This window comes from Peromyscus leucopus, chromosome 1 (genome assembly GCF_004664715.2).
Source record: "Peromyscus leucopus breed LL Stock chromosome 1, UCI_PerLeu_2.1, whole genome shotgun sequence".
In the NCBI taxonomy this organism is placed as follows: Eukaryota; Metazoa; Chordata; class Mammalia; order Rodentia; family Cricetidae; genus Peromyscus; species Peromyscus leucopus.
In genome coordinates, this window is record NC_051063.1 from 105,640,514 (window position 1) to 105,665,556 (window position 25,043).

Below are 25,043 nucleotides of genomic sequence, written 5' to 3' on the forward strand. Positions count from 1 at the left end.
AAACAAAGTCAAAAGATGAATGACAAACTGAGCAATTTTTAAATTATCTGCAGTTCATCAGCCCAAGGGTCAACTCCCCAGATCTACCAGGAGCTCCCGTAAATTAATAAGCAGACCCCACAGCAAAAGGATAGGAACCAGGAAGCCAAAACTCCAGTGCCCACCTCTGTGAAAGACCAAGTCCACTTACTGTCTAGGGAGCATGGGTTGGTGGTGTGTGGCAAAGAGGGCACTGGGCAAGATCAAGATTATGAAAGTAGACCTTCTTGTTGGACATGGCGGCACACATCTGTAATGTGTGCACTCAGGAGGCTGAGGTAGGAGGAGGATGAGTTGGAGATGAGCCTGGGCTCCAGACAGTGACCCCGTCCCAAAAATAACATAACATGAAATAAAAAGCGGACAGCGAGAGTGGTGGCGCACACCTTTGATCCCAGCACTCGGGAAGCAGAGGCAGGTGGATCTCCGTGAGTTCGAGGCCAGTCTGGTCTACAGAGTGAGCTCTAAGTGAGACGCAGTCTCAAAATAACAACAAAAGAAAAGAGAAAAAGAAAAACACACGATGTTTATTTTCTCCCGGATCAGAGCTGCACTGCCCTGGAAAAAGATTGAAAACCACTGGATCTTTAACAGGAGCTGCGTAGATACCTAGAGAATGAGGGGACAAGAGCAGGTGACAGGCGCCGATGGGCATGGCCTTCCTGTGTCCAGGAAGGGCTCCTTGCACTTTTCTAAGAGGGGGGCAAAGGGGAGGTGAACTATGTGCACATTTAAGAAAGGGAGGGCACTGAAGAGACCCTGCAGCAGTTAAGAGCACTGGCTGCCCTAGCAGAGGACCGACCACATGACTGCTCACAACGGTCTGCAATTCCAGTTCCGGGGACTCTGACGCCCTCTTCTGGCCTCTGCAGGCATTGCATACAGGCAGTATACTTACATGCATGCAGGCAAAATACCCGTGCTCATAAAAAAAAAAATAATAAATTTAAAGAAAAAAAGGAGCCGGGCAGTGGTGGCTCACACCTTTAATCCCAGCACTTGGGAGACAGAGACAGGCAGATCTCTGTGAGTTCCAGGCCAGCCTGGTCTACAAAGTAAGTTCCAGGACAGCCAGAGCTCCATAGAGAAACCCTGCTTAGAAAAACCAAACCAAACAACAACAACAAATAAATGAATGAATGAATGAACCAAACAACAACCAAGGGAGATCAGTGAGATAGCACCTGTTGCCAAGCCCGATGATCTGCATTTGATCCCCAGGACCCACATGGTGGGAAAGAAGAACCAACTTCCAAAAGGTGTCCTTTGACTTCCATATATGTGCTACACACACACACACACACACACACACACACACACACACACACACACGGGGAAGTAATTAAAATGAAAAGGCAGTGTATGTAGGGAAATTTTCATTGAGTATGATTTCTTTCATGTCTGAATTTTTGGTCACATAAAAGAGTGAATTAAGATAAAGTAAGCAGACACAGATGACAAGGATCCCTTAACTCTGTAGAGTTTCCAGGCCCTGGTCAAATGCCCTGAGCCTGGGAAACCAGTCCAGCCTGGATCAGCACTGTCTGGCAGGCCCCTCCGCCTCTGAGATCTCCCAGGACTGTGTGGATGGAGGACAAAGGGCCCGAAGCAGGAAGCAGGAAGCAGGTTAGCTGAGGGACTCCTGCATGGAGCCTCCAGATCTGCCTGGCTCTGCAGAACTGCAGGCTTCTCCCCTACGAGCCCCAGGAGGTGACCACAGCATGTGTGCCCCATCCCCAGGTGCCAGCTGGTCCCCTCTTTCAAGTGTTAGCTATGTAGTTCAGAGTAGAAAGGACCTCTCGGAGGGGGCTGAGGAAGTCCCAGAGCAGTCTTCAGAAAGAAAGACCAGCGGGACTGTCCTACTGTTCTCTTCATCCCTGCAAGACTTCGGCCACCTGGGCCTGGCTCCCAAGGTGTCCCCCACTGCTGGCCCTGCACCTCCCAATCCAACTCATGCTCATCTGTGCCTTAACTCCCTCTTCATGTCCCTCGGCTAGCTGGGTCCATCTCCAGGGTCCCATCTGTTTCTAGGCGTTTCTGCCCCTTCTTAGATGGTGTACTCACTCGTAGCCATGCTCTGGTTAAAGAGATGACCCACCCCTCCCTCTACACCCTGGAGCTTCTAGACGGGTGTGGGGGTGGTTCTATCTTGGCCAGGACTGGCCCAATTCTGTTCTGTGGCCTGTTCTGTTCAAGCAGGGCAGGCATTAACAATCTACACTCAGTGTGTGTGTGTCTGTGTGTGTGTGTGTGTGTGTGTGTGTGTGTGTGTGTGAGAGAGAGAGAGAGAGAGAGAGAGAGAGAGAGAGAGAGAGAGAGAGAGAGCGCATGAGAGTCAGATGAAGTCCTGGGACCTCTGGAATGAGGTCTGGAATGAACATTGAGGACACCAGGGAAGCAATCAGTGCCAATTTAGTCTTCAAGGAGCACCAAATTGGAGTGGGCTGGGATTGAGACCTGATAGAAATTGATAACACAAATGCTCCAAAATGCATCTGGGAGATGGGGAGGCTGCTGGGGCTGGGGGGAAGCCCCTCCCTTGGGACACAAGCTGCCCAGGGAGGGTTCAAATAACAGGAAAGAGCAAGTGAGCAAATGAGGCCAGAGCAAGGCGCTAAAAGCCAAGGAAAGGCGGGCATGCTCAGGGGTGGGAATGACGTCTCCCGCAGCAGAAGCTGAGGTGACTATCCCATGGCAGCCCAGAGAGTCAGTCATCAGGACCAGCCCAGGACAGTCTGGGTCATCCTAGGCCCTATCACCAGAACTCACTAAAGCCAGTAGGGAAGGTGGGAGCCGAGAAGAGTTAGCGCTGGTGAGTGAATGGCTGCAGAGCTGAACCCTGGGCCTTCCACTCTTGCTGTGAGACCTTAGGCATGTAGACCAACCTCTCTGTTTTTTGCCCCTGCAAGGTGGGGTGGTGGCAGTGCCTACTTTGTAGGTCTGTGAGGGTTAAAGGGGTGAATGCAAGCTGGGCTGGATGGTGCCCGGCGCAGTCAGGGTCCAGTGGAATACACAGCGCAGTTACAGAGGTGACCCGGGGAGGGACCACCCAGGCTATTCTCTGCTTCCACGCCTCTTCCCCTCCCCCGCTCCCCCTACCCCCGAGTACAGCAGCTCCCCCTTACCTTGTGCAGCCAGTACAGGTTCATCTGCTGCCCCACAGCGACGTGACATAGTGCCAGGACCTGAAGGGGGTCCCCGGGGACCAGTCAAGCCAAGTGTGACGAGAAAGCTTGCCCGCTCTCCAGATGCCCTGCTCCACACCCCCGCCCTTGGTCTGACCCTAGGCAGGCAGCACACCCTCCCCACAGGCACCAGGAATGCCCAGCCCAGCCCTGGCCTGGCCTGGCCTCCTTCCAGATTACTCCAGGCCTCCAGCCTCCTCCTCTAGGAATTCCCCTGCGCAAGGTTCCTGGGTTTGGCACGCAAACTGCCCAACTTTATGCATCAACTGTTTGGGAGATCTAGACCCTGGGATTCAGAAACAGACTTGAGCCCTGTCCCCAAGGAGCCCCCAAGGGCAGAATGGGGTCAACCTGAGTCTCTTAGTGCGGAGGACATTGGGGGTAGGCAGCCCAAGCAGTTTCTGGAAGGTGTCTGTGGTAGGTGCCGAAAGCCAGAATGACTCTTTGCTGGCCTGGAGGTGGGGTGGGGGATGAGAAGGGGCTTCCAGAGGGACAGCTGAAGGGGACTCATAAAATGAGACCTCCTACCTTGGAGGACTCAGGCCTCAGACCCAAGCAACATTCAAGGGGTCTGGCCAGAAGCCCACCCTCTCCTCACAGACCAGCACAGGCCATGTCTCCCTCTACTAGGAACAGACCCACATGAGCCCAGGGGAGCTTCTCCACTCATACCAGGAGGCCTGCGATGTATGTGAAGGCAGCGGCTGTGGTCACGAGGATGGGCACAGACCAGTCGCTCCAGTAGCCCATGCGGTTGTAGAGGTACCTGGTGGGAAGAGAGGGGCAGTGGTCAGACCCCCACCGGGCCACTGCTGAGCCAACGGAGCTAGGATAATCCTTGTTCTCACACAGCTGCCGCTGAGGAGTCACGAGCAAGCCCTTCCCATCCCATACTGGCAATCAGTGCTTCCCTTAGGGCCAGTCATGCCTACTTCTGGTGGGCACTCGGGGCACGAAGCAGAAGAGCCCAGTCACTGTTCTGAGAGCCATTACCCTTCCTTCCCACCGGCCGCTGCACCTATAGACGTGTGTGGACAGCAGATCTGGGATAAACACTTCACCCCGACCACCCTCAGGAGCATGGTCAACACAGCCCCGAGGGACGAACACACTCTGGATCTAATCTCCACACTGCCCTGCTGGCTCATAGGACCTTGTGGAGGTGACAGGCATCACGGATTCTGAGATGCCCTTGACGGTCGTTCACCTCATGTTCAATGACAGAATGTGTAACTATGGAGCCTTAGAATGGATAAGATGTAACCTCTAGTCCACTCACCTGTAGGAGGGGGATAAGAGAAAGCCCTTCACGGGGCTTCAGGGAATGAAGGGAGGGAGGCTTGTGACAAGGACATAACAAATGTCCTCCTAACGAGAGCACCCACTGAAACCAGGAAAAGTGCTGAGAAAACGTGATTTATTTGAAAGCAGCATGTGGTCTTCTTGCATTCGTGTGCCATCTATAGCCGGCTTCCCGTCGTGGAACATCATGGCTTGCAATGATTCACTTTCTACACTAACACGAAGACGAGAGAACGAACACATCTTTTTGCATTTCTATTTCCTTGGGTCGGGTTGCTATAAACAGAATGACAGGGCAGAGGGAGCGAACTTCTTAAGGGTCCTGGAGGATGCAGCTGAGCTGCTCACCAGAATGATGACTCACTCACAGCCTCCTTGTGTTTGTAGGGAACGAGAGCCTCAAAGGATAAAGTAACTCACTCGGGGTATTAAAGAGTGAGCCAGCGTCAGGACAAGTAGTGGTAGCCTGCCCGGAGCTGGGAGGAGACATCAGGAAGATTCCATGGGAATCTGTCCCTTCCCAGGGCCCTCCTCTGAGCCTGTGGGAAGGCCCACCATTCAGAAGATCACAGGCTAGGCTCATCTGACTTTACAGCTTGGGAAACTGAGGCCCAAAGAAGTCCAGGAATCAGCCCTGGAGCTACTCCTGAGAGATTTTCTGGTCCCACTGGCCTCTCAAGTGTGGCCACATTGGGCAGGAAAGCCTCCAGGACCAACACACAATAGCTTACAGGTGTGTCCAACCTGCACAAGAGAAATTGTGAATGTCCGTCAAACGTTGTTGTGAGTTTGGTTACTTTGGGTGTGTTTGTTTGTTCGCAATAATCCCACGGTGGAGTTCTCTAGCGTACACTGTCGATGACAGCGCTGTGTCTCAATGTCAAAAGGTTGGACACTCTTTGGCCCTATGTGGCTCTCCTTGCCTATGCCCATCCAGTGCTGACCCTTGGTGCTTACATCCTCTTTGTGCAGGACGTAATCCCAGAGACTCAAGGGAAGCTCCAGCCTCCCAAGAAACAGCTGGCAGGTAAAGGAGCTGCAGTTGGCAGGCAGGCCTCTGGGCTGCCTCCTAGACAGGCCTGGCATCTGCTGAGTCTTGCCAGTGACAGGAAGCTATTGAGGGTCAAACCTCCATCACTGATCCATCAGCAGCTTGCTGTGTGACCTCGCAAAGGCCCTTCTACCCTCTCTGAGGCCGTATTTCCTCAGACTGCACTTGACATGTGTCCTTGGCACTGACCGGCTGTATGACCACGGGTGAGTGTCCCTCCTCAGACCTCACTTTGTCCATATACACAGGGCGTGTGCTGCTGTCTAGGGATTGCCATTGAGGGCCAGCAAGCAATGTTCTCATGCATCCACAATACTACCCATGCTTTAGACACTCACAAAGATGCATGATTGACCTGTGATATGTAATAGAGACCAGGGCCCAGCTCCGGCACGTGAGTGGGCCTGGATCATCTTGCTGGGCTACAGGGCAGGCGGAGGCAACAGCAGTGTGTCCTTTACTGTATTCATTAATGACGGTGGTCCAGTCTGGAGCTTCGGAGAGTATGACAGTTCATATCGATCGTCAACTTGACAGAATCTAGCCTCACCTAGGACGCACTGAGGGAGTTTCTAGACCAGGTTAAATGAGGCGGGGACACCACCCTAAATGTGGGTGGTGCCATCCCATGGGCTGGGGTCCTGGCTTGACTAAAAAGCAGGAGGCAAGATGAGCATCAGAATTTATCTCCCCCTGAGCCTGATGTGACAAGAGCGGCTGCTTCAAGCTCCTGTTGCCATGATTGACAGGAACTGTGAGCCAAAGCAGACCCCTCCTTTCTGAAGTCGCTTGTGTCAACCATTTTGTCACAGTGACGGGAAAGTAACTAACACACAGGTGGGTGGACATGTCATGTCCCATTAATAGTCTTGGGATCCTAGCAGAATCCTTGAACCTCAGCCCACCAGAAGCCGAGTCTGACGAGCCCGGTGCTCTGAGTCAGAGCCTCCCTCGGGTGGAGACTTGGCCTCCCAGGAAGCAGCTCTGTGCCCTGCCCCCACCCATCCCCCTGTCTTATCCTCATAAGAACCTGATGAGACTGGAGTTATCCTACCTCACAGAGGGAGAAAGAAACTCAGGGCGCACCAGAGGCTTGCTCCCTAGCCCTGACTCCCCACACTGGACATGTGAACTTGGGCCTCAGTTTCCAAAATCTGTCAGTGAAAGAGTTCTCAGAAGCACCCCGGATCTGCTTCCCTGCCCATGTCTTTCCAGGTCAACACAAAGCTGGCAATGGAGGAGGTGAGGGCATGGGTAGTGTTGTAGCTGCCCTTGGACCCGAAGTGCCCCAAAGGAGGCAGAGCCGAATTAGACAGCGACCACCGTCATTAATGAATACAGTAAAGGACACACTGCTGTTGCCTCCGCCTGCCCTGTACCCCAGCAAGATGAGCCAGGCTCACTCACGTGACAGAGCAGGGGCCTGGTTTCTATCACATATCACAGGTCAATCATGCATCTTGTGAGTGTCTAAAGCCTGGGTAGTGTTGTAGCTGCCCTTGGACCCGAAGTGCCCCTAAAGGAGGCAGAGCTGAATTAGACAGTGACACCTGCCAGCCATGCCAGTCCAGCCACAGGAGCCAGGGAGCCCGAGGCCAGGAACTGCCTCTTCTGCCCAGATCTTGGTCTCTCTTGGCCTTGAGCTCTTGTCTTCGAAGGGGGCTAGCAGCCCTCCACCTCAGGCTGATATCACTCTGCCTTCTGCTCCTGTTCTTCACAGCCTGGGCCTAGAGAGCATCACTGAGTCTCCTTGTAAACTTTAGGGGATCTAAGAGCCAGCTCAGGCTAGCTCCCATGTCTCCTCCTCCAGGAAGCCTTCCTGAAGGCCTGCAGATGGGCAGGACCTGGGCTCCAGAGTGGGCCTTGCTTGAGGCCACAGGGGAGCGGGTTGTAGGACTCCAGAGCCAGGCTGGGCCCGGGGGATTCCTCCACTTACCAGTTGAACTCATCGTAGTCGTTGTGAACTTCCCACCAGAAGTAGAGCCAGGTGAGAGTGAGGCTGAAGGTGCAAACCAGGAGCAAGAACCACAGGCGTTCCCACTGCAGGAGCAGAGCAGAGGGCAGAGTCACAAAAATCGTCACAGCGTCACAGCGTCACATCGGGCGGCTCCCACAAGAGCGCACAGCCAGGAGCAGGCTGGGGGTCCCACCAGGAAGCAAGCGGCAACCTAAGGCCTTTCTGCTGCATCTGGAGGCCTGCCCAGTGTGTGCTAGTTAGTCTGCTGTCCTGGTGCTGGTCCCTAGGAACAAAGAAAGCCTCTCACAGAGTCTCCTGTAGCCCTGGCCAGCCTCGAACTCCTTATGTAGCTGAAAATGGCCTTGAGTGCCTAGTCCGCTTGGTCTCCACCTCCCACGTGCTGGGATTACAGATATGTGCCAGAGGCAAAGGATTCTCCTGGAGCTGGAATTGTAGGCACTTGTGAGATGCACATGGATGCTGGAAATGGAACTCAGGTCAGTGTTACCACTGAGTCAACTGTCCTGCCAGCCAAGTAGTTTTAAGGTGGTGCTGGGTATGGAAAGCGGGGTTTTGTGCATGCTAGGCAAGCACTGTCAACGAGCGAAAACCCCAGCCCCTTACATCTCCCCTGTTCCATTCTCCTAAGTTCACATGGCAGGCATTGCTTGCCACCTCTACCCGACGCTACTGACAGAAACGCTGAAGCCCAGAGAGACCCGCCAGTTTGCCAGAGTCACACAGCTAGTTAGTAGGTTAGGACCAGTGAGCTCCCTAACTGGAAGAAATGCAGCAACTGCCTTCTCCCTATGGTGCCGGGGCCTCAGGGCTGAGCTGGGAAAGATCACACCCTTTCCACTCCTGCTGGAGTGGGTAAACACAGGCCAGCCATGCAGCTCCTGGGAGCCTGGGCTCAGAGGCTTGCAAGTGCATCCCCTGGCCAAGCCCTGGGTTTTCCCCAGCTTCCACGCCTCTGTTGAGCTCAGCAGCACAAACTAGGGCAGATCATCTTGCTATGCCCTGAGAAGCTGCTGAGGTCAACAGCAATGATCTGAAATGAGATTCGAGAACTCAGATTATTCACCCCTGGAGCGCTGAGTCCCCCAAAGTCCCATTTCCGTTCCGATCTCTCCAACACAGGATGGCCAGCCTGGCAAAAGGATCGGGAGTTCCCATTGGTTAATATCCCCCTGGCCCCTCACTGTTTAGCCAAGCAAGGATGCCCTTTCTTCTGTGTGTGTGACCCCTGACCCCCAGCTTCATCCCCTCAACCGGGAAGGACCACAGGCTTGGGCTTGTCATTCCGTGTCCCCATTTTCCCATGGAGGATTTATGGAGTTGGGTCACATGCCACCCCCTCTGGGAAGCCTTCCTGGACTCAGCTCTAGCCCCTCGAACTCACTGTGCTCCAAAGCATCAATGCCTCTCTTCTCCAAACTCACCCTCTGTGCCCCTAGATGGCATGGGACCCATCAGTATTGATGACTAGGAAAGAGGGTGTCAGGAGGAGAAAAAACATTCCCTAACTTCCCAGACCCCCTCCATCCCACATCAGTAACTAAATGTTGTGTTTGGAGCCAGACGACCCGGGAATCTCAAATCCCCATGACCACTGATGAGCTGTGCGTCTCTGGACAGGTGACTCAACCTCTCTGTGACTGTTTCTTCTCTGTGAACTAAATCCAGTAATGGCATTCATAGCACAAGGTTGATATGAATGGCCCCCTGCCCCCATGCAGGAGAGGTTCTCAGCTTGGATAATCCAGGACTGGGTACACACTGACACCCTCATACCAAGGTGGTGACCCATGTTTGGGTGAGCAGCTGCCGCCACTCACGGGCATGTGCAGAGCTAGGCTGCCGGGTCTAACCCTGCTCTGCTTGTAAACAGGGATGTGAAGGTGACATGTCTTTCAAGCCTGGGCTACACCAGGTTCGGAGTGGGGGTGTGTAGAGGGGTGAAGATAGCTTTTCAGAGAAAAGCTCACCTGTGTCCGCCCCACCTGGGCATGGGCCAGCACAGCCCCAGACTAGGACAGAGAGTCCTGGCTAGAACAAGACAGGTCTTCCTGTGGGGACCGGACCTGGGGGGGGGGCACTAAGGTGGTTGGGATGGCGAAGGAGCAGAGTGAGTGGCCCTCAGTCCTTCTCCCCAGAGCCTGCACCTTCTCCTCCACCAACTCCAGCCCGAGGTCCAGTCCGGACAGTCTCGCCTGTTGCCTCCCGCTCCTACGCGCTCATCAAAGGCTTGTTTCCTGGCGTCCAGCTGGCAGGTCCCAGGTCAGCTTTAACATCGGGCTCCCACTCAGTACAGCACACTCCCACCTCCCCGTCACGTTGTCAAGCACGAACTCGCACGGGTCTCAGCTCCACAGACTCCAGGGCCCACGCACAGCTAGTCCACCGAGGCAGAGGGAGGCTCCTGGGACGGGGAGCCTGAACCTACCGGGGCCTGTCCTAGGCAAATAGCCTGGGTGTGGAGAGGGCAGGCAGGGGACGTACCACAAGTATGACACAAGCCCCAGGACAGCGTTGCTAAGGGGCCAGGAGGCCAAAGCTGCAGGCGGAACAGGTTGGGGAAGGCGGGCAGGCAGGGGTCCTGAGCTCACTTGGCCACATCCCTGCGGTGAGGCAAGGCCAGGGCACCTACGAGCGGTCCCAGGCTCTCAGCAGCTGGGGAACTGACAAGGTTAGAGCCAATGAGAAGGCATGGCAGGAGGGGGCGGGGCCTTGGAAACCAGGAACTAGGAACCTCATCTCCAGAAGCTCGGGCTGAGGAGCCTAGTGATTAAACTCCCTCAGAAGCTGGAGGTCATTAGGCCACAGGCAGCTGATGGATGGGGCCGAAGAGGCCGACACAGGAGGAGAGAGGTGCATGGCTGTACCGAGAACAATCAGAGGAAAAAAACTGAATGGCGGGGGTCGGAAGAGAGGGGATGGCGGAGGAAGGTGACGAGTGGGAGAGGAAGTGGCCTCCCCGCAGTCCCACTGATAGAGAGGCTCTCAGGGGCACTAATGGACCTCGTCAGGGAGAATTACCAAGGAGAAAGGCCTGGGCATGCTCTGCCCATTAGCGAGTGGGTCTGGCTGGGCTCCGAGGAGACACAGAGGGCACCCTGCCTCACCAGCCTCCGAGGGGACACCAGTGGAGCTTGAGGCCCTGGCCCTCCGTCTCTCGGCATGGCACCAGAGGGGGTTACAGGGATGCGCTGCAGCACGCGATGGCTCAGAAAGGGAAGGACCCTTCTGATCACATCACCCGTGGGTAAGCAACTGTGCCTGCCACTGTGCAGCTAACCACACACGTAGAGCGCTGTGACAGTCGTCTTGGCAGACAGGAGTCGAGGGGGTCAACATGGGCTGGGAGAGGTCGGAGAGGCCACCAAGTAAGGGAGTTCTGAGATGTTCCCCCTGAACTTGTCCTACCCCACCGGGGCTCGGTATGGCAACCCCAGGCCTGGTGTCCATTCGCCCTCCCCTTTCTGTAGGCTGTACCCACCCCCAGGCCTAACCTCTGGCTCCTCCTGGATGCCTCTGTGTCCCTGTGTCCCCCAACAACCTCCCACCCCCAAGCATCCTGTGCTGACTTTTGGTACCCAGCCACCTGCCCTCCAACGGCACCCAGCTGCAGAGCTAGGCTTAAGCCGGGGGTCTGCCCTCAGAGCCTGGAGGCCTCGCCTGTAGGGTGGGAACACTCCAAGCCTGACTTTGGAAGGGTGCTGTCGAGGAAGCTGGGCCTCTTCCAGTGACTCACAGTAAGTGTGGCATAAAAGGCGAGTTCACTGACTAGCTCACACATTCCTGGGGGTGGGGGGCAGTAGGGCATGGTGTGACCTGGGTCCCCAGGGCCTACCAGCGTGTTGGGACACAAAGTGGTGCTCAGATATGGTGTGGGAACCAAGAAAGGATGGATTCACGTGAGACTGTGAGATGCAAGGAGGCTAGTTTCAAAGAACAGACTGGCCTTAGACCAGGGGCCCGCCGAGCCCAGGCAGCTGGGGACAGCAAGGGAGCGGCCCCTCCGTGTTCACACAGGTGGCAGGTAGCAGAAGGTCTGTGCTGGAGTCTGCCACATGGAGAGAAGAGGTCTGGGTTGGGAGCAGGGTGGGGGTGGCGGTGGATGGGTGGCCTGGCCAGGGGATAGAAGCTGAGGAGTGATAACTGACAGAGAATCCCCAAGGTTCCAGCCCCACAGCCCTGTCTCATCTCCTCCCACTCGTGCCCTGGTCCTCCAGGAGCTGAGACCCTTTGTGGCAGAAGGGCCACAGGGGGCTGATTTCATCAAAGGTAGGGGTTTCTCCTCCCTACCTCCTGTTGATGAGCATCCTCGTCTGTGTCCAGTCCCCCCACCCCCACCCTCCACTCCCACCCCAGAGCCTTCCGCCGCACTCCAAGACCCTGCTGACAGAAAGAGCTCATTAGCAGCCAGGCTCTGACAGATCCCGACCCCGACTGGACACAGGAAGCATGGGCAGCACCCGGGGTGGGCTGACTCTGCTCCCGCGGCTTCCACTCACTACCGGCTGAACCCCTGACTGCCGCCAGGATGCACACAGCTGCCCATCATTGCCGGTGCAGTCACTTTTTGGGGGTACCCAGACAGAACAGAGCCCGGCTTCTGAACGCTGTGACCTGACAGTGCCTGGCAGGAGCTGCCGGTCTCACCCTGGCAACATTGACAACTCAGAATCAGAGACACTGGAGCCTGAGATGTCCCGCTCAGTTCCTGTCTCCTGTGTACCCAGGGCAGGATAGGAGTTCAACCTGCTGCAGCTCAGGCAGGTCCAGGGAGAGCCCCCCGAAAGCTCTTCCCTCTTAGGCCCTCAGCCTGACCAGCAGGCGGGCTCAGATACTCAGCCATGCTGGGTTTGAATCCTGGGATGGTCATAGCCGAGCAGCCCTGGAGATGTCCGACCTCTTTTGAGCCCTAGCTTCCTGCTCTCAGAACGAGGACAGGTACGGTGTGCCATAGAGGGCACGAATGACGCACTTGCAATGTGGCACTGGCCAGGAAGGGGAGCTGTTCCCTTGGTCCCTTCCCTTCCCGCCTCTCTGACTCCCTCCAGTGGAGCTAAAAAACCTGCCCCTTAGATGGAAACCACACAGACCAATGCAGCCAAAGGAGTCAAATAATACTGGAGTCAAACGGCCAGTGAGAGAGTGGTGTGTGTGTGTGTGTGTGTGTGTGTGTGTGTGTGTGTGTGTGTGACAGCCGGGCTTTAATTCCAGCCCTTCTACCCACTGGCTGTGCGGCTGTGGGCCAAGCCCTCAGCACCTCAACCCTCAGCTTCCTCCCCTGTTCACAGAGATGACATCACCACCACCTCACAGGCAAGCTGCCAGGCCCCAGCGATTACACATGTAAGCTGTAAGTCGCCAGATCCACCATGGTTCCTATAATTACCATTCGCGTCCGACAGCCCTTTAATTATGCGAAGACGGTGATCAAGTCTTCGCCCTCCCCCTGCTCTACATTGAGTCTTCCTCTGGCTGCTGAGGACAGCCAGCCTGATCCCCTGCTCCTGGCCCAGGGTGGGCACCCATAGGCAGGGAGAACAAGAAGTCAGGCCTGGCTCTGCAGGCTTTGTGCTGTGGGCCCTAGGAACTCAGTCAGGAGGCTGACCCTGACATGACCCTGGCATGCCACTGCTCAGCCCCTACCTCACACACAGGCTGCAGACCAACTTTGGGAGGCAGAGGCCTGGAGGAGCTCTTCACGGCACTGGGGTAGGGTTCTCTACGTCTCTCTCTCCCACCGTTCTGCAAAGCATGTAGGACGATCGAGACCAAGACCCAGACAGGGAAAGTGACTGGCCTAAGGTCACAAAGAACACACACCACTGGGCAGCCAGCACTCGAAGCCAGGCCTAGGTGTCTCTGTGGTCCTCGACTGTCTCAAGAAAACAAGAGCCAGGGCATGTAATTATCCTCGTCTGGCCACAGAGGAAACAGGCTTAGAGAGTCAAAGCTTTGCCCAAGGTCCCACTGCGGGTCACAGGTGAAGAGAATTTCAGGTTTCCTCATCTCACCCTTCCACTATGGAGATACTATGAACCAAGGTAGAAGAATGGCCTAGAGAGAGGGCCATGGGGTTAGGAACCCAGGAAGGGAGAGCAGGGTGACAGAGAAGAGAGCAGATGGAGTTGGGACACACGGACATGCACTCAGAAAAGCTCCCTGCCTCACAGCGCACACCACTGATCTTTCCAGTCACTCCTCACAGGGATGCTGAGCCCTTCCCTGTGGAGACCCAAGAGTCTGCTGCCGTGACCAGGCAGCAGACCGGCCACTTCGGTCGGTCGGTCATGGGCATGAGTGAGAGCAAGGACTGCCCAAGAGTGCAGAGGACGAGGTTTTACCATCCGCTATGGGAGGATCGAGGCAGGCACAGAGAGCTTCCTGGAGGAGGAAGGGAGGCTGGTAGGAAAAGGCTTGCTGGGAGGACGGGCCCATGATGAACCTCCATCTGGGCAGGAAGGAGCAGAGGCAGACATGGATGGGGCAGATCTTGTTTAGAGAACAAGTAATATCGGGCAGGTCTTGTTCGGGCTTCTCTTCTATGGCCATTTTTAAAATTAAGTAATTGGATAATAAAACACCGTTTGGTTAGGTGTGTGTTTGCACTCGTGCACACGTGGGTGCCGTGGTACCTTTGTGGAAGGCAGAGGACAATTTTGGCAAGTCGGATCTCTCTTTCCACTGCAGGTTGCGGGGCTTGAACTCCAGGTCACCAGGCTTGGACGACACGTGCCTATACCTTCTCGGTCGTCTTGTCTACCCACCCACCCCTGATTATTTTAAGCTAGGGATGATTCTGAAGCCCTGATGCTCCTGGCTCTGCCTCCCAAGAGCTGGGATTCCATGGTGTTAGGAAGTGCTGACCGTCAGCTTCCTCACACCTGGCAATCACTGCACCCCAGACCCCCAATTTAAATTTGCACACCGTCAGGTCTACCCGCTTTGACTTTCTTCAGGTCCGCCTTTGTGCTTGAGGAGAGCAGCAGACACTACACTTAAGTCATAGTTACAGCAGGAACGCTCAGCCTTACCGTCAATGCTGAGTCCCGCCCATCCTTCAGGACGGCAGTAACACCAAGAGTCTCCAGGGCCTACCCCAGAGCACAACAGAGCCTCAAGTGTCTCTCCAGGCTGTCTGATTTTCTCAACAATTTCCTCTATGCTTTCTAAATAGAAGAAAGGTTTAAAAATACATTTCAATCCATCTGGAATTTATTCTGGTGTGAGGTAAGGGGCAAGATCTCCCACTGCCGCTGCATGAATGCCCCCATACTACAGGACACTTGCAATGACACCCACCTCAGTCTACCACACGGCAAGTTCTCTGGTGTCTGCACATTTTAGATTCTCAGCCTGTCTGGACAGAAGCAGGCCTTTTTCCTGTGTGCGACTCTGCCTTGAGCTGACCTGTTCAGCTTAACTGCCCAAGAGTCCCATGTGGTCCAGCTCTGCTTGGGAGTCCCAGAGAGAGTCATACGACTCTCAGCATTCAGTGACACCTCTGTCCCATGCTCAGCTCGCCAAGTTTCAAATGAGGGATGGAGGAAATGTGGGCTGGGAAGGGGGCAGGAGTTCCTGGGAGGCAGAGCCGGGCATGCCCTGGCAGGATTATGCTGGCTTGGGCCCAGGAGATTTGGGGGAGGGGCTGCTGGGCAGGGCTGAGTTAGATGGCAGGATTAGGGCCGAGCTGGGAGGGGATTATTAGAATCCCACCGCCAGCCAGTTCCTGGCAGCCTAAGAGGCTGGATTTATTTCTCCGGGCTATAGAAGGCTGGGCAATTAGACTTCTGTCTGTCCTCGCTTCTGCCAGGGCGCCCTCAGAGCAGCTCATTAGGTGGGAGGATGGCATCAGGCCCAGCTGGAAACTCCTCTTTCCTCCTGTCCATCCCTCAGGCATAGCAGAGCTGGAGGACCCTGAGGACAGGCCACTGAGCACCCCTCAGGCCTCTCCAGTTTACAGGCCTAGGCTGGAGTAGTTTATGTACCCTCTCTATGGAATGGTCCAGGCCTCCACCTGCTCAGACCTAGGCGTTGTTAGGGCCCTTCGCAGAGGAGATGAAAGATGCCAGGAGACCCTCTCCCGTTCTCTTCCTCACACCGCCCCACTATAGAAGCAGCAAACTGAAGTCCAGAAGATCATTCCTCATCCTTCAGGCTCTGTCCCTGTAGTCACCAAAAGGAGAGTGCCATCCATGGGAAGTCTGTAGAGAGGGCAAACTCTTCTCAAGGTTAGAACTGGGTCTCTTCTTACACGGGACAGGAGGCACATGGGTACCTGCTGTCTAGCACCCCACTTAACTGACAAGCAGGCTGAGGCTGAGAGGCCCAGGGCTTGCCTAAGGGCCAGGGTAGCATTAGAAGGAAAGGCAAAGTTAGACATGCAGCAGCCTGGCTAGGAGGGTCCAGCTGAAGCCAACCATATCCTGGAATCTGCTCTAAGGACTTCATCACCAAGGCAACCCCGAAGTCTCTCTTCCTCTACACCCCAACCACGACTCAAACCACAAGGCTGCCAGGACAGGAAGCTGGGAAATTCCCCTTCTTGTCCACCTGTAGATAAAAAACAATCTCAGCCTTCAAGGGTGATCTGGGAGAACCCAAGGGCTGAGTCAGGACCCTGCCCGGCCAGCCACAGCCAGAAACCCAAGAGGCAGGCCGGGAATACAGCAAGCTCCTTATCATATGTGTGTGTGTGTCTTCCTTCTCCAGGACCCCAACACTCAAGAACTCCCCCATAGTAGTCATCAAGATGACAGGCACACCCCCTCGGCAGCTTCCTTCGTCCCTGTCCACTATGCCAGCCATCGTTCTTCCTGCATTTCTCCTAGCACGCACTGCCAAGCCTGAGCCAGGCCGTGAGTCCACTGGAAGAGTCAGCAAATCCCAGTCCATAGGGCTAGCACTGGCCCAAAGTGTTGGGAGAGCCCACACGACAGGGCAGGAGCAACAGCTTGGTTTGCTGGAAAGACATCTGAGTTAAGAGAAGGGAGAGTAGCGGGCACCGGGGCAGGGAGGCGAAGCCTCTGTGCGGAGGGGGTTTTCTAAGAACACGGAGAAGCCTGGGTGGCATGGCTAGCGTGGCTGGTGTGAGGGCAAGGGAGGGGCAGAGTGACAGACCTTCATGGCAAAAGGAAGCTTCATCCAGTTCCACCCCAAGAGAGAGGCCACTGGGGCTGGGGACACTGACTGGCCTGCCTGCCCCCGCTGTTTCGTTCCCAAAGACTCACCCATGCCCCCACAGCACAGCCCGCTTCTCTTAGGGTGGCCTCCAACTTCCCGGACTAAGAACTGTGGGATGACAGGGACTCTTTCGGAGGCTCTGCCTGGGTCAGCCTGTGAAGGGACCTTGAAGGTGTCTGTGGAGTCTCTCCTCTTGCCCACATCCCTGCACGTGCACACATGTGCACGCACACACATGCGCATGTCACCTCCCCAGACTCTCTTTCCGCTCCCTGGCCTTCCTCTCAAGGGCTCTCAGAGTTCTGTACAGTGTAACCCCTGGGGCCTTTGCAAAGCTTGACCCAAGGCTGCAGCCTGGGCCGCTCAGTGCCGCTGCAGGCTCAGGCCTCCAGGCAGCGTGTTCCCTTCCCCCGATGCAGTGCAATGATTTGCAGCTCCCGGACACAAGTCAGGAGCAACAGACACCCTACCCCATACACTTATACCACCCACTCCCAGCATCCCCTGGACCTGGCTTTGATTTCCCTGAGTGATCTGGGTGTCTATTCATAACTGTCCCCTGGCCCTCACCAGCCTGGGCTCCCTTTCAAGGGAGAAGAGAACCAGGTCAGCTACAACTGGGATTTGTGAGCATGTGCCAGAATAGGTTTGTTGATTGCATACATAAGTGCAGCTCCGCCTAACTCACTGGAGGTGGAAGAGGGGAGAAGATACAGGCTGGGGGTGTGAGCAGGGGTGCACACCGTGCCAGTGGCCTCTCAGCTTGAATAAATCAGTCTTCTTGGAGCTCCATCCACAAGCTGGGAGGGATCCATTAAGGTCATAACAGCTTTTAAAAGGCAAGGGTAGCACAGACGTGCAAGACAGCTGATTGCCGTACTCTGCTTCTTGGTGTCTGGCTAGGAAGTTCCTCCAGGCCTCTGACCTAAATCCCTCTCAGTATGGAAGCTGGTTTTGACACTACCGCCTTCAGGGGACCCAGGGACTTGGGGGAGGGGGGAGAGGGAGGAGGGCCAGGGCCAGCTTGAGAACAGTCTCTGTCTCACTGAGTCCTTAATTGGCAGTATTAAAGTAATGAGTCACAAACAACAGCCAATTAATTATCCTCAGTTATAAAAAGCTCCGCTTCCCTTCCTTGCTGTCGTCGGGTGAGGCACCCTGAGCCGAGCTGCTCCACACCCTCGGCCAGCAGCAGGAGAGGCGAGTCCATCTCCAGGCTCCCAGCTTCCTGCTTCCATATGGTGTGTCCTGGGAACAAAGGCTTGGGAGTGGGCGGAAGAGTGGCCTTCATGGAGGGGTTCCGTTTCAAGTTCTGTGATCCCGCTCACCTCCATCACCTGCTTGGGAGGCAGTCCAGCCTGACCAGGCTGCCCCTGGGGATCCCAGCCGGGCATCAGAGAACAACCTTGCCTCACCCCAGACCCTGTTCCTCAGTCCAGCAACTTCCTGAGCCTGCTCCTGGCCCCATTCTCCTTGGGCTCTCTTTATCCATACATCAGCGCAAGCAAGCTTCCTGCAGCCTCCAGCCTCCAGCAACTGTGGCTTGCAGACCTGTCGTGACCTCCTGCACAGCTGCCCTGGGCCTGGATTTCTCCCTCTGTAAAGTGGGTACACAATTAGATGCGGCCAGCAGGGATGTTCATTCGCTCGTTTACGGGCAGTAAATCATTCCTGCATGCAGCAGGTGGTCAATAATGTTAACTCTTACCAAGACTATCTGCCTTATTTCCTAGCTCTCATTTCACAGCTGAGATATAGGTGATGGGGGACCCCCTTGCAGAGGCCTCTCCTCCCTGCTCCCCAGAGCCAGCAGTGGCCTCGACTTGCCCAGCAGACTGACTGTACATAGGCCTTGTCCTACACCAGCTACTTTTGTTTTGAGACAGGGCCTCAGGTAACTCAGGCTGGCTTGGAACTCTCTAAGGGGCTGAGAAGGACCTTGAACTTCTGATCCTCCCGCTTCCACTCTTCAGTGCTGGGCTCACACACCTGAGCCACATGCCTCCATGCCCGGCTTATCCAACGCTGGGAAGCACACCCAGGGCTTCCTGCAGGCCAGGCAAGCATCCTACCAACGGAACTCCATGCCTAGCCTGCACCCGCTGTCTTTGCGATCACAGACCTCCGTTCCCTTTACTGTGCCTGGTAAGAGAGCCCAGCATGGCCCCATCACCATCCTGGCCATCTGCGGCAGGAGGAGACTCGGAAAGAAGAGAGGGGAGGAGAGAAAGAATGTTCTCACGAGCAGGAGAGGAAGCGAGCTGTGAGCCTTGGAGGCTCATCATCAGCTGACTTTGGGGTCCCCTGAGGTGAGCTCAGCCATCTGCAGAAGCAGAATGGATTGAGGTCTCTGCCATTCCTTCAGCCTCAGTTCCAGAGCCAGCATCCCAGACCCTGGTGTCCTCACAGCTTGGGCTGTAGCTGTGTACAGGCTCCTAGTCACTGCCTCGGTGGCATACTTTCTCCACCCTTCTTTCGGTCACAATCAAGCCCCCTCACTTCCTGACTCATGGCCTAAGAAGGCTGCCTGGCCAGTGGCCTTTCCCTGAGGAGCTTGGTCACCCCTCCATTGCCTCGGCTGCCTTCCACCCCCAGATCTGCTCATTACCACTTGTATGATCTTGCTCCAGTCCCTGGCTTCTGCTTCTCCGTGACCCATGGGTCACTAGGAGCAACAGGCGCAGAGCCTGTCAGTACATCGCTGACTCACAGAGCACAAAGGGTACCAGTCACAGGGCAGTCAGGTCAAAGAGGCCTGCCGCCTGCCCTAGGCCTGAATGGGGCAGACTGCTATGGAACAAAGTGGATGGCCCATAACGTTGATGTCATTAATCTGGTCCCTTCCCATCTCAGTGATGCCGTAGCTGAGGCTTGGCATCTGGAATGACTTGTCCTATCATCGTCTTGCAGGTGACACCATGCTGGTCACTTCACATCCCTGTCTCACATGTCGGCCCGTGAGAGGGTAAGTTACCACCTCTCCCTCCCAAGTATATGTGGACATTGGCGACTAGTGGAAGAGGTGCCACTGACCCTTTATCGACTCTGGTCTGTGTCTCTCTCGGGCAGAAAACTCCGGTTTACCCAAGAGAGAATGCCCACACCACGTAGTACCCAGGATGCCAGCTCAGGCTGAGGCCACAGTGGAAGGTGGGTTCTACCCGGGCACTGCCAGGGTTACTGTGTGGCCTTGGCCATGCTCCTTCCTCTTCCTCTCCCTTGCTCGGTTCAGTCGTGATTCCTCCTCCCTGCTGGACTCCCAGTGTGGAGTGTCTGGGTCCATTCTGGTGGTCCGTGCTTCTCATGGGGGTCCTAGGCTCCTGACACAGCCTGGCACTCCGTCCCTCTCCAGCACAAACAGATGAGGGCAGGCAGGTCGGCAAGCACCCTGACCTCCCCATCCCTCCAGGCTGGCTGAGCCTCCGACCTCAGCCGCTGCACCCTTGACCCTGCAGCCTGTTTAGGGCTGGTGCACTCAGAAGCTACCTTCTTTGTTCAGACAAGCAAGAGGGAGGAGAAAAGCTGTTCTCCAGGCAGCAAAGCTTTTAGATAAACACCACACAGGAATCGGGTTCCTTCAGAGAAGAAACCAGATCCACAGGCGGATAGCGCCCCAGGGACAGGAGTGCTGCTTGGTCTGGCCGGGAAGCCAGCACTGAGGCCTCTTTATCCAGCTTAGCACCTGCTGCCAGGCCTGGCAAGCCAGCAGCTCAGGTGACTGGGCTCTGGTGCCAGGCCATGGCCCCATCAGCTCCCAGGCTCCAGGATGGCCAGACCTACCTCCTCACCCTCCTGACACCGCTACCTGGCCTTTCAGGTCAGTGGGAACTGGGAACTCATTCCTCTGGGGGTGATCCTAGTCACCCCCACTCCTTCCTGTCCAGGCCCCTGGAGCAGGCTGCCCCACTACCAGAAGATGGTTAATAGCTAACTATCTACACCCATGCAGACAAGTTCCTTCCCGACCATCCCACATGACCAGGGGCCTCAGGAATCACTACAGGACAGTTTTGCTGAGGAAGACACTGAACTCTGGAAGGGCTATGGGCCCGCCCAGAACCACACAGAGAACGGAACCCTGATTTCCCTCAGCTCCAGGGCCCATCACTGGGCGTTGGGCTGCCTCTGACTCCATCTCAGGGAAGCTCACCGGTGTGGTGTCATCGTGCGAGCGTTGGTAGCGCTTCCAGCGGCAGCCGTAGATACCCGTGAGGCAGGAGAGGCACAATTGGGGCTCGTAGTACTGCAGGGGCTGGTGTCTCACCATGCTCGCGCCCGCGGCCCTGGCGCCCGGCCCTCAAGCGCCCATGGAGGCCCCTGGCTGGCACTGCAGGAGAAAGCACAGAGGGTGAGTCAGGGGGAGGCGTTGGTTCTGCAGAAGTCACCGTCACCTAGGTCAGGGAGGTGATCCTCTTCTGGGGGCCCTCCTGGGTGCTGGAGGGAGAGCCATCCTTAAAGGCCCCTGGGACCTGCCTCTGCCACTCATCCTCCCCGCTTCTCCCCTCCAGTCACACTGATGTCCTCAGTGTCTGCCACACTTACCTAGTGTGATGTTGTTTTCACTTCCCTTGGGAACCTGCATAGCTCTCTCTCTCTCTCTCTCTCTCTCTCTCTCTCTCTCTCTCTCTCTCTCTCTCTCAGGTTTCTATCTCATTCTTCTCCTTCTGTTTATCTCTCTCTCTCCCCCACTCCATTTCCCGATCCTTCCCCCTTCCCTGTCTCTCTCAGCTCATCATATAACTAAGGCTGGCCCTGAACTTTGATCCTCCTGCCCGAGCCTCCCAGGGGCTGGGGTTGCAGGCATGCACCATCCTGCCTGGTTAGTAAGACTTTTGCAGCCCTGGAGCCCCTCCCCCACCCCCTAAGCTCCCTCCCATAGTCTCAGATTTATTTTCTCAGCCGCGTTCTTAAATATAATTTATCTGCTTATTCTGTTTGTCTGCCAACCCCACGGTAAGTTCCACGAAGGCGAGGAGTTTTGTCTTTTTAATTCTCTGCTGTCTCCCCCGTAACTGGAACAGAGCCTGGCAATAACAGACTTTTCAAAATAAACATTCTACAAAATACATGATCATAAACACTGACGGGCTCAGGGTGCTGGAAAATGCAGCAGGTCCTGGAAAGTGTCACACAGCCATGCCTCCCGTTCATCATCACCGTCACCTGAAGTGGCAGGCACCCTGTCCTAAAGTCGTCTGACTATTGGACAAACCAAGGCTCAGAGAGAGAATGGGCAGTGCCCGCCTGCAGCCACACTGCGTAAAGGCATCAGAGGTCCACTCCAGCCTCCCCACGCATTCCAGGTCCAAGGGGCATTCAGCATGGCGGGGACTGTAGAGGCTGGAGGGACAATAGGAGGTACCCCGAGGGATGAACCGCTTCTACCCAGTGCTGCTTGTCAGTCTGGACCCTGCCCCACTCCCCAGGACCCAGCCTCCCCGGGCTGGTGCTGGTCAAGTGTGACCGGGGAAACCGGGCATCATTCGAACTCCAGCCCTACTCTGTGGATGTCACCAGTACGGCGATCCCGACGTACAGATGAGAAGCGCGCCTTGCTCTGTTGCCTCTAAGACCCAAAGCCATAACTTCCCAACCAGATCCTCAGATGATGGGGCCCCCAACCCTGTGTTTCCCTGCAGTAATGCTACCAGCATCTGTGGGAAGGAAGCGGTGTCTTGCTTTTCTATTGAAACATACTTCACGTCTGTAAAGTTCACCCTTGCACAAAGGCTCTGTGGTGGTCGGCATGTGCATTTTCTAGTGTATCTGCTCAAGTTGTACTTGGTTCCTAACCACCACTACCTGACCCCGGAGCATTTCTGCTGTCCCAACCACTACCCAAAGCCCATGTCAGTGACACCCTCGCTCACCCTAGCGCACCCCTCAGGCTTGACAGCTACCAAGCCACTTTCTGTGGCTGTAGACTAACCAGTTCTAGAGCTTTCCCCGTCTTGGAATCCATGGTTCCAATATATGAGTGATACTGCTTTTCTTTAACAAAATGTCTTCAAGGTTTATCCGTGTCACAGCATGCATCAGTCAGTACTTCATTTCCTTCTTTCCTGAGACAAGGCCGCATGTAGCCCAGGTCGCCCTTGAACTCAGTAAGTATCTTAGGATAGCCTTGGACTCTTGACCAGCCTCTCAAGGGCTGGAATTACAGGCATGCACCACCACTCCTAGCTACTAGTTTTAATAGGTGAATAATATTCGAGGCTATGGATATTTTGCATCTTGCTCACCACTCATCTGGCGAGGGATACTCTAGCTTGTCACCGGTTTTTGCATAGACCTCTATTTTCATTTCTCTTTGGTACAAACTGTGGGGATGGATTTGATGGGTCAAATGGTAACTCTTCCATCTGACGTTTGATACTTATTTGAAATTAAGTACTTTCACAATCTCAAAGCCCTGTCTTAGCCATTTTATATATCAGAAATCTGAGGCTCAGGAAGACTCAGGCCCTCACAAAGGTGATCCAGCAAAGCTAACACTCATACCCAGGCGGTCTGGCTCCAAGGAACCTTATTCTAGACCACGGCTTGGCAAACTGTAATCACTGCCTTGCCAAATCTGACCTGTTACCTACTTTTTTTTTCTTTGTACAGCTTGAAACCTAAGAATGTTTTCTACATTTTTAAATCACTGGGGGAAATGGACTTAAAACAAGAATATCTTGTGACACATAAAAATTATATGAAAGCCAAATCCCAGCATCCATAAATAAAGCTTTATTGAACATAGCTTTGCTTGGCCACTCTGCACACACAGTTGTCCCCCCCCCACAATCCCCTCCACACACACACACACACACACACACACACACACACACACACAGAGTCCCCCCCACAGTCCCCTACACACACACACACATACACACACACACACACACACACACAGTCCCCTCCACACACACACAGTCCCCCCCCACAGTCCCCTACACACACACAGTCCCCTACACACACACACACACACACACACACACACACAGTCCTTCCCCAAAGTCCCCCCCACACACACACAGTTCCCCCCCCACAGTCACCTACACACACACAGTTCCCTACACACACACACACACACACACACACACACACACACACACACACACACACACAGCCCATGTTTGCTTTAACTGGAACTCTAGGGCAAGCGGCTGCTACAGGGCCATTCGGCCTGCAGAGCCCCAAATCCTTCCTGTCTGGCTCTTCAGAGGGAGGGGATGTGTACAGATCCCCTCTGCCACCTGGCTGCCTCTGCCACCCCCAAGCTGAGAGTATGAGTGAGGGCATGCTGGAAGGAGGAGAGGGTGGCCATGGGTACTTAGCTTCCTGGAGACAGTGTCTGAGACTAACTCATCAGGTGCCAGCCTCTACGTGCGGGTGTCTTAGTTGGGGCTCCTGTTGCTGTGCTAAAACACCATGACCAACAGCAACTTGGGGAAGAAGGGGTTTATTCCAGCCCACAATTCTCAGGTCACACACAGTCCATCATCGAAGGAAGTTAGGGCATAAATCATTACTCCAAGAGGGAACAATCAGGGCACAGTCGCAATCAAATCAAATCAAACCCAACTTCAACAGTGTAAATAATTCAGTGTCCAATGTCTGGGCTTCACACACTACCCTCTGGGCACCAAAGGCCGCAGCACTTCCCCACATCTGCTATCCACAGTACACACAGCTTGTCTCCCAGGCTCGGCCCAGCTCCACTCCACAACTCCTGTTGCCCTTGGTGGTAACCCCGGGGCCCAGGCATCTCCAAAGTGCTGGGGCTGCCCCTGCAGCTCGGCTGCATCTTCACCAGTAGCCCCTCCTGCACTCTCCTCAGGGACTCGAACTCTGCCAAATGGTGCCAAGCCTCAACTTCTCTCCACGGCCCCTTCAATCCCGGGGCTTTGACTGCCTCGGTAGCTGTACCTTCACTAGTGGCCTCTCTTCAGGGATTCCAGCCCTGCCACACAGTGCCAAGCCTCAGTGGCCCTCCATGACCCCTTCACACCTTCAAAAACAGTGCCACTTGGGAGACTCTCACCCAAGTTCAGCTACCAACACAAGTACCGTCTTGACCCCCACATATACATTCTCATATTCTCAGTCTTCCAGAGAAGGTGGAAACAGAAGCCACAGCCAAGAAGCCGGAGCTCATCCATGCAAACCCCAACATTAGGTCTCACTGTGACATCAGCTATCACATCTGCCCCTGCCTCCCAGCGGGAAGGAGGCATCTCCAGTGTGGGTGGAAGCTCGGATTCATCTCGCTCTGGTCAGTGACTTGCTCTGTGACAGGCTCTTCTCTGGGCCTTAGTGATGT

At 55.2% G+C, this 25,043-nt stretch overlaps 1 protein-coding gene across 3 annotated transcripts in view; it reads right to left on the reverse strand.

The window, feature by feature from the left end:
* Gdpd5 (glycerophosphodiester phosphodiesterase domain containing 5) overlaps positions 1-25,043 on the reverse strand; it is an 81,070-nt gene that overhangs the window by 16,924 nt on the left and 39,103 nt on the right. For 2 of the 3 annotated variants that reach the window (XM_028877499.2, XM_028877500.2), the window contains exons 3-6: positions 20,883-21,059; positions 7,514-7,617; positions 3,897-3,990; positions 3,165-3,224 (exon numbers count right to left, since the gene is read on the reverse strand). In XM_028877499.2, coding sequence (XP_028733332.1) covers positions 3,165-3,224; positions 3,897-3,990; positions 7,514-7,617; positions 20,883-20,999 — 375 coding nt within the window. In that variant the 5' untranslated portion in view covers positions 21,000-21,059. Of the gene's footprint in view, positions 1-3,164; positions 3,225-3,896; positions 3,991-7,513; positions 7,618-20,882; positions 21,060-21,274; positions 21,366-25,043 lie in introns of those variants that run through there. The other variant, XM_037197217.1, reaches the window with a different exon arrangement.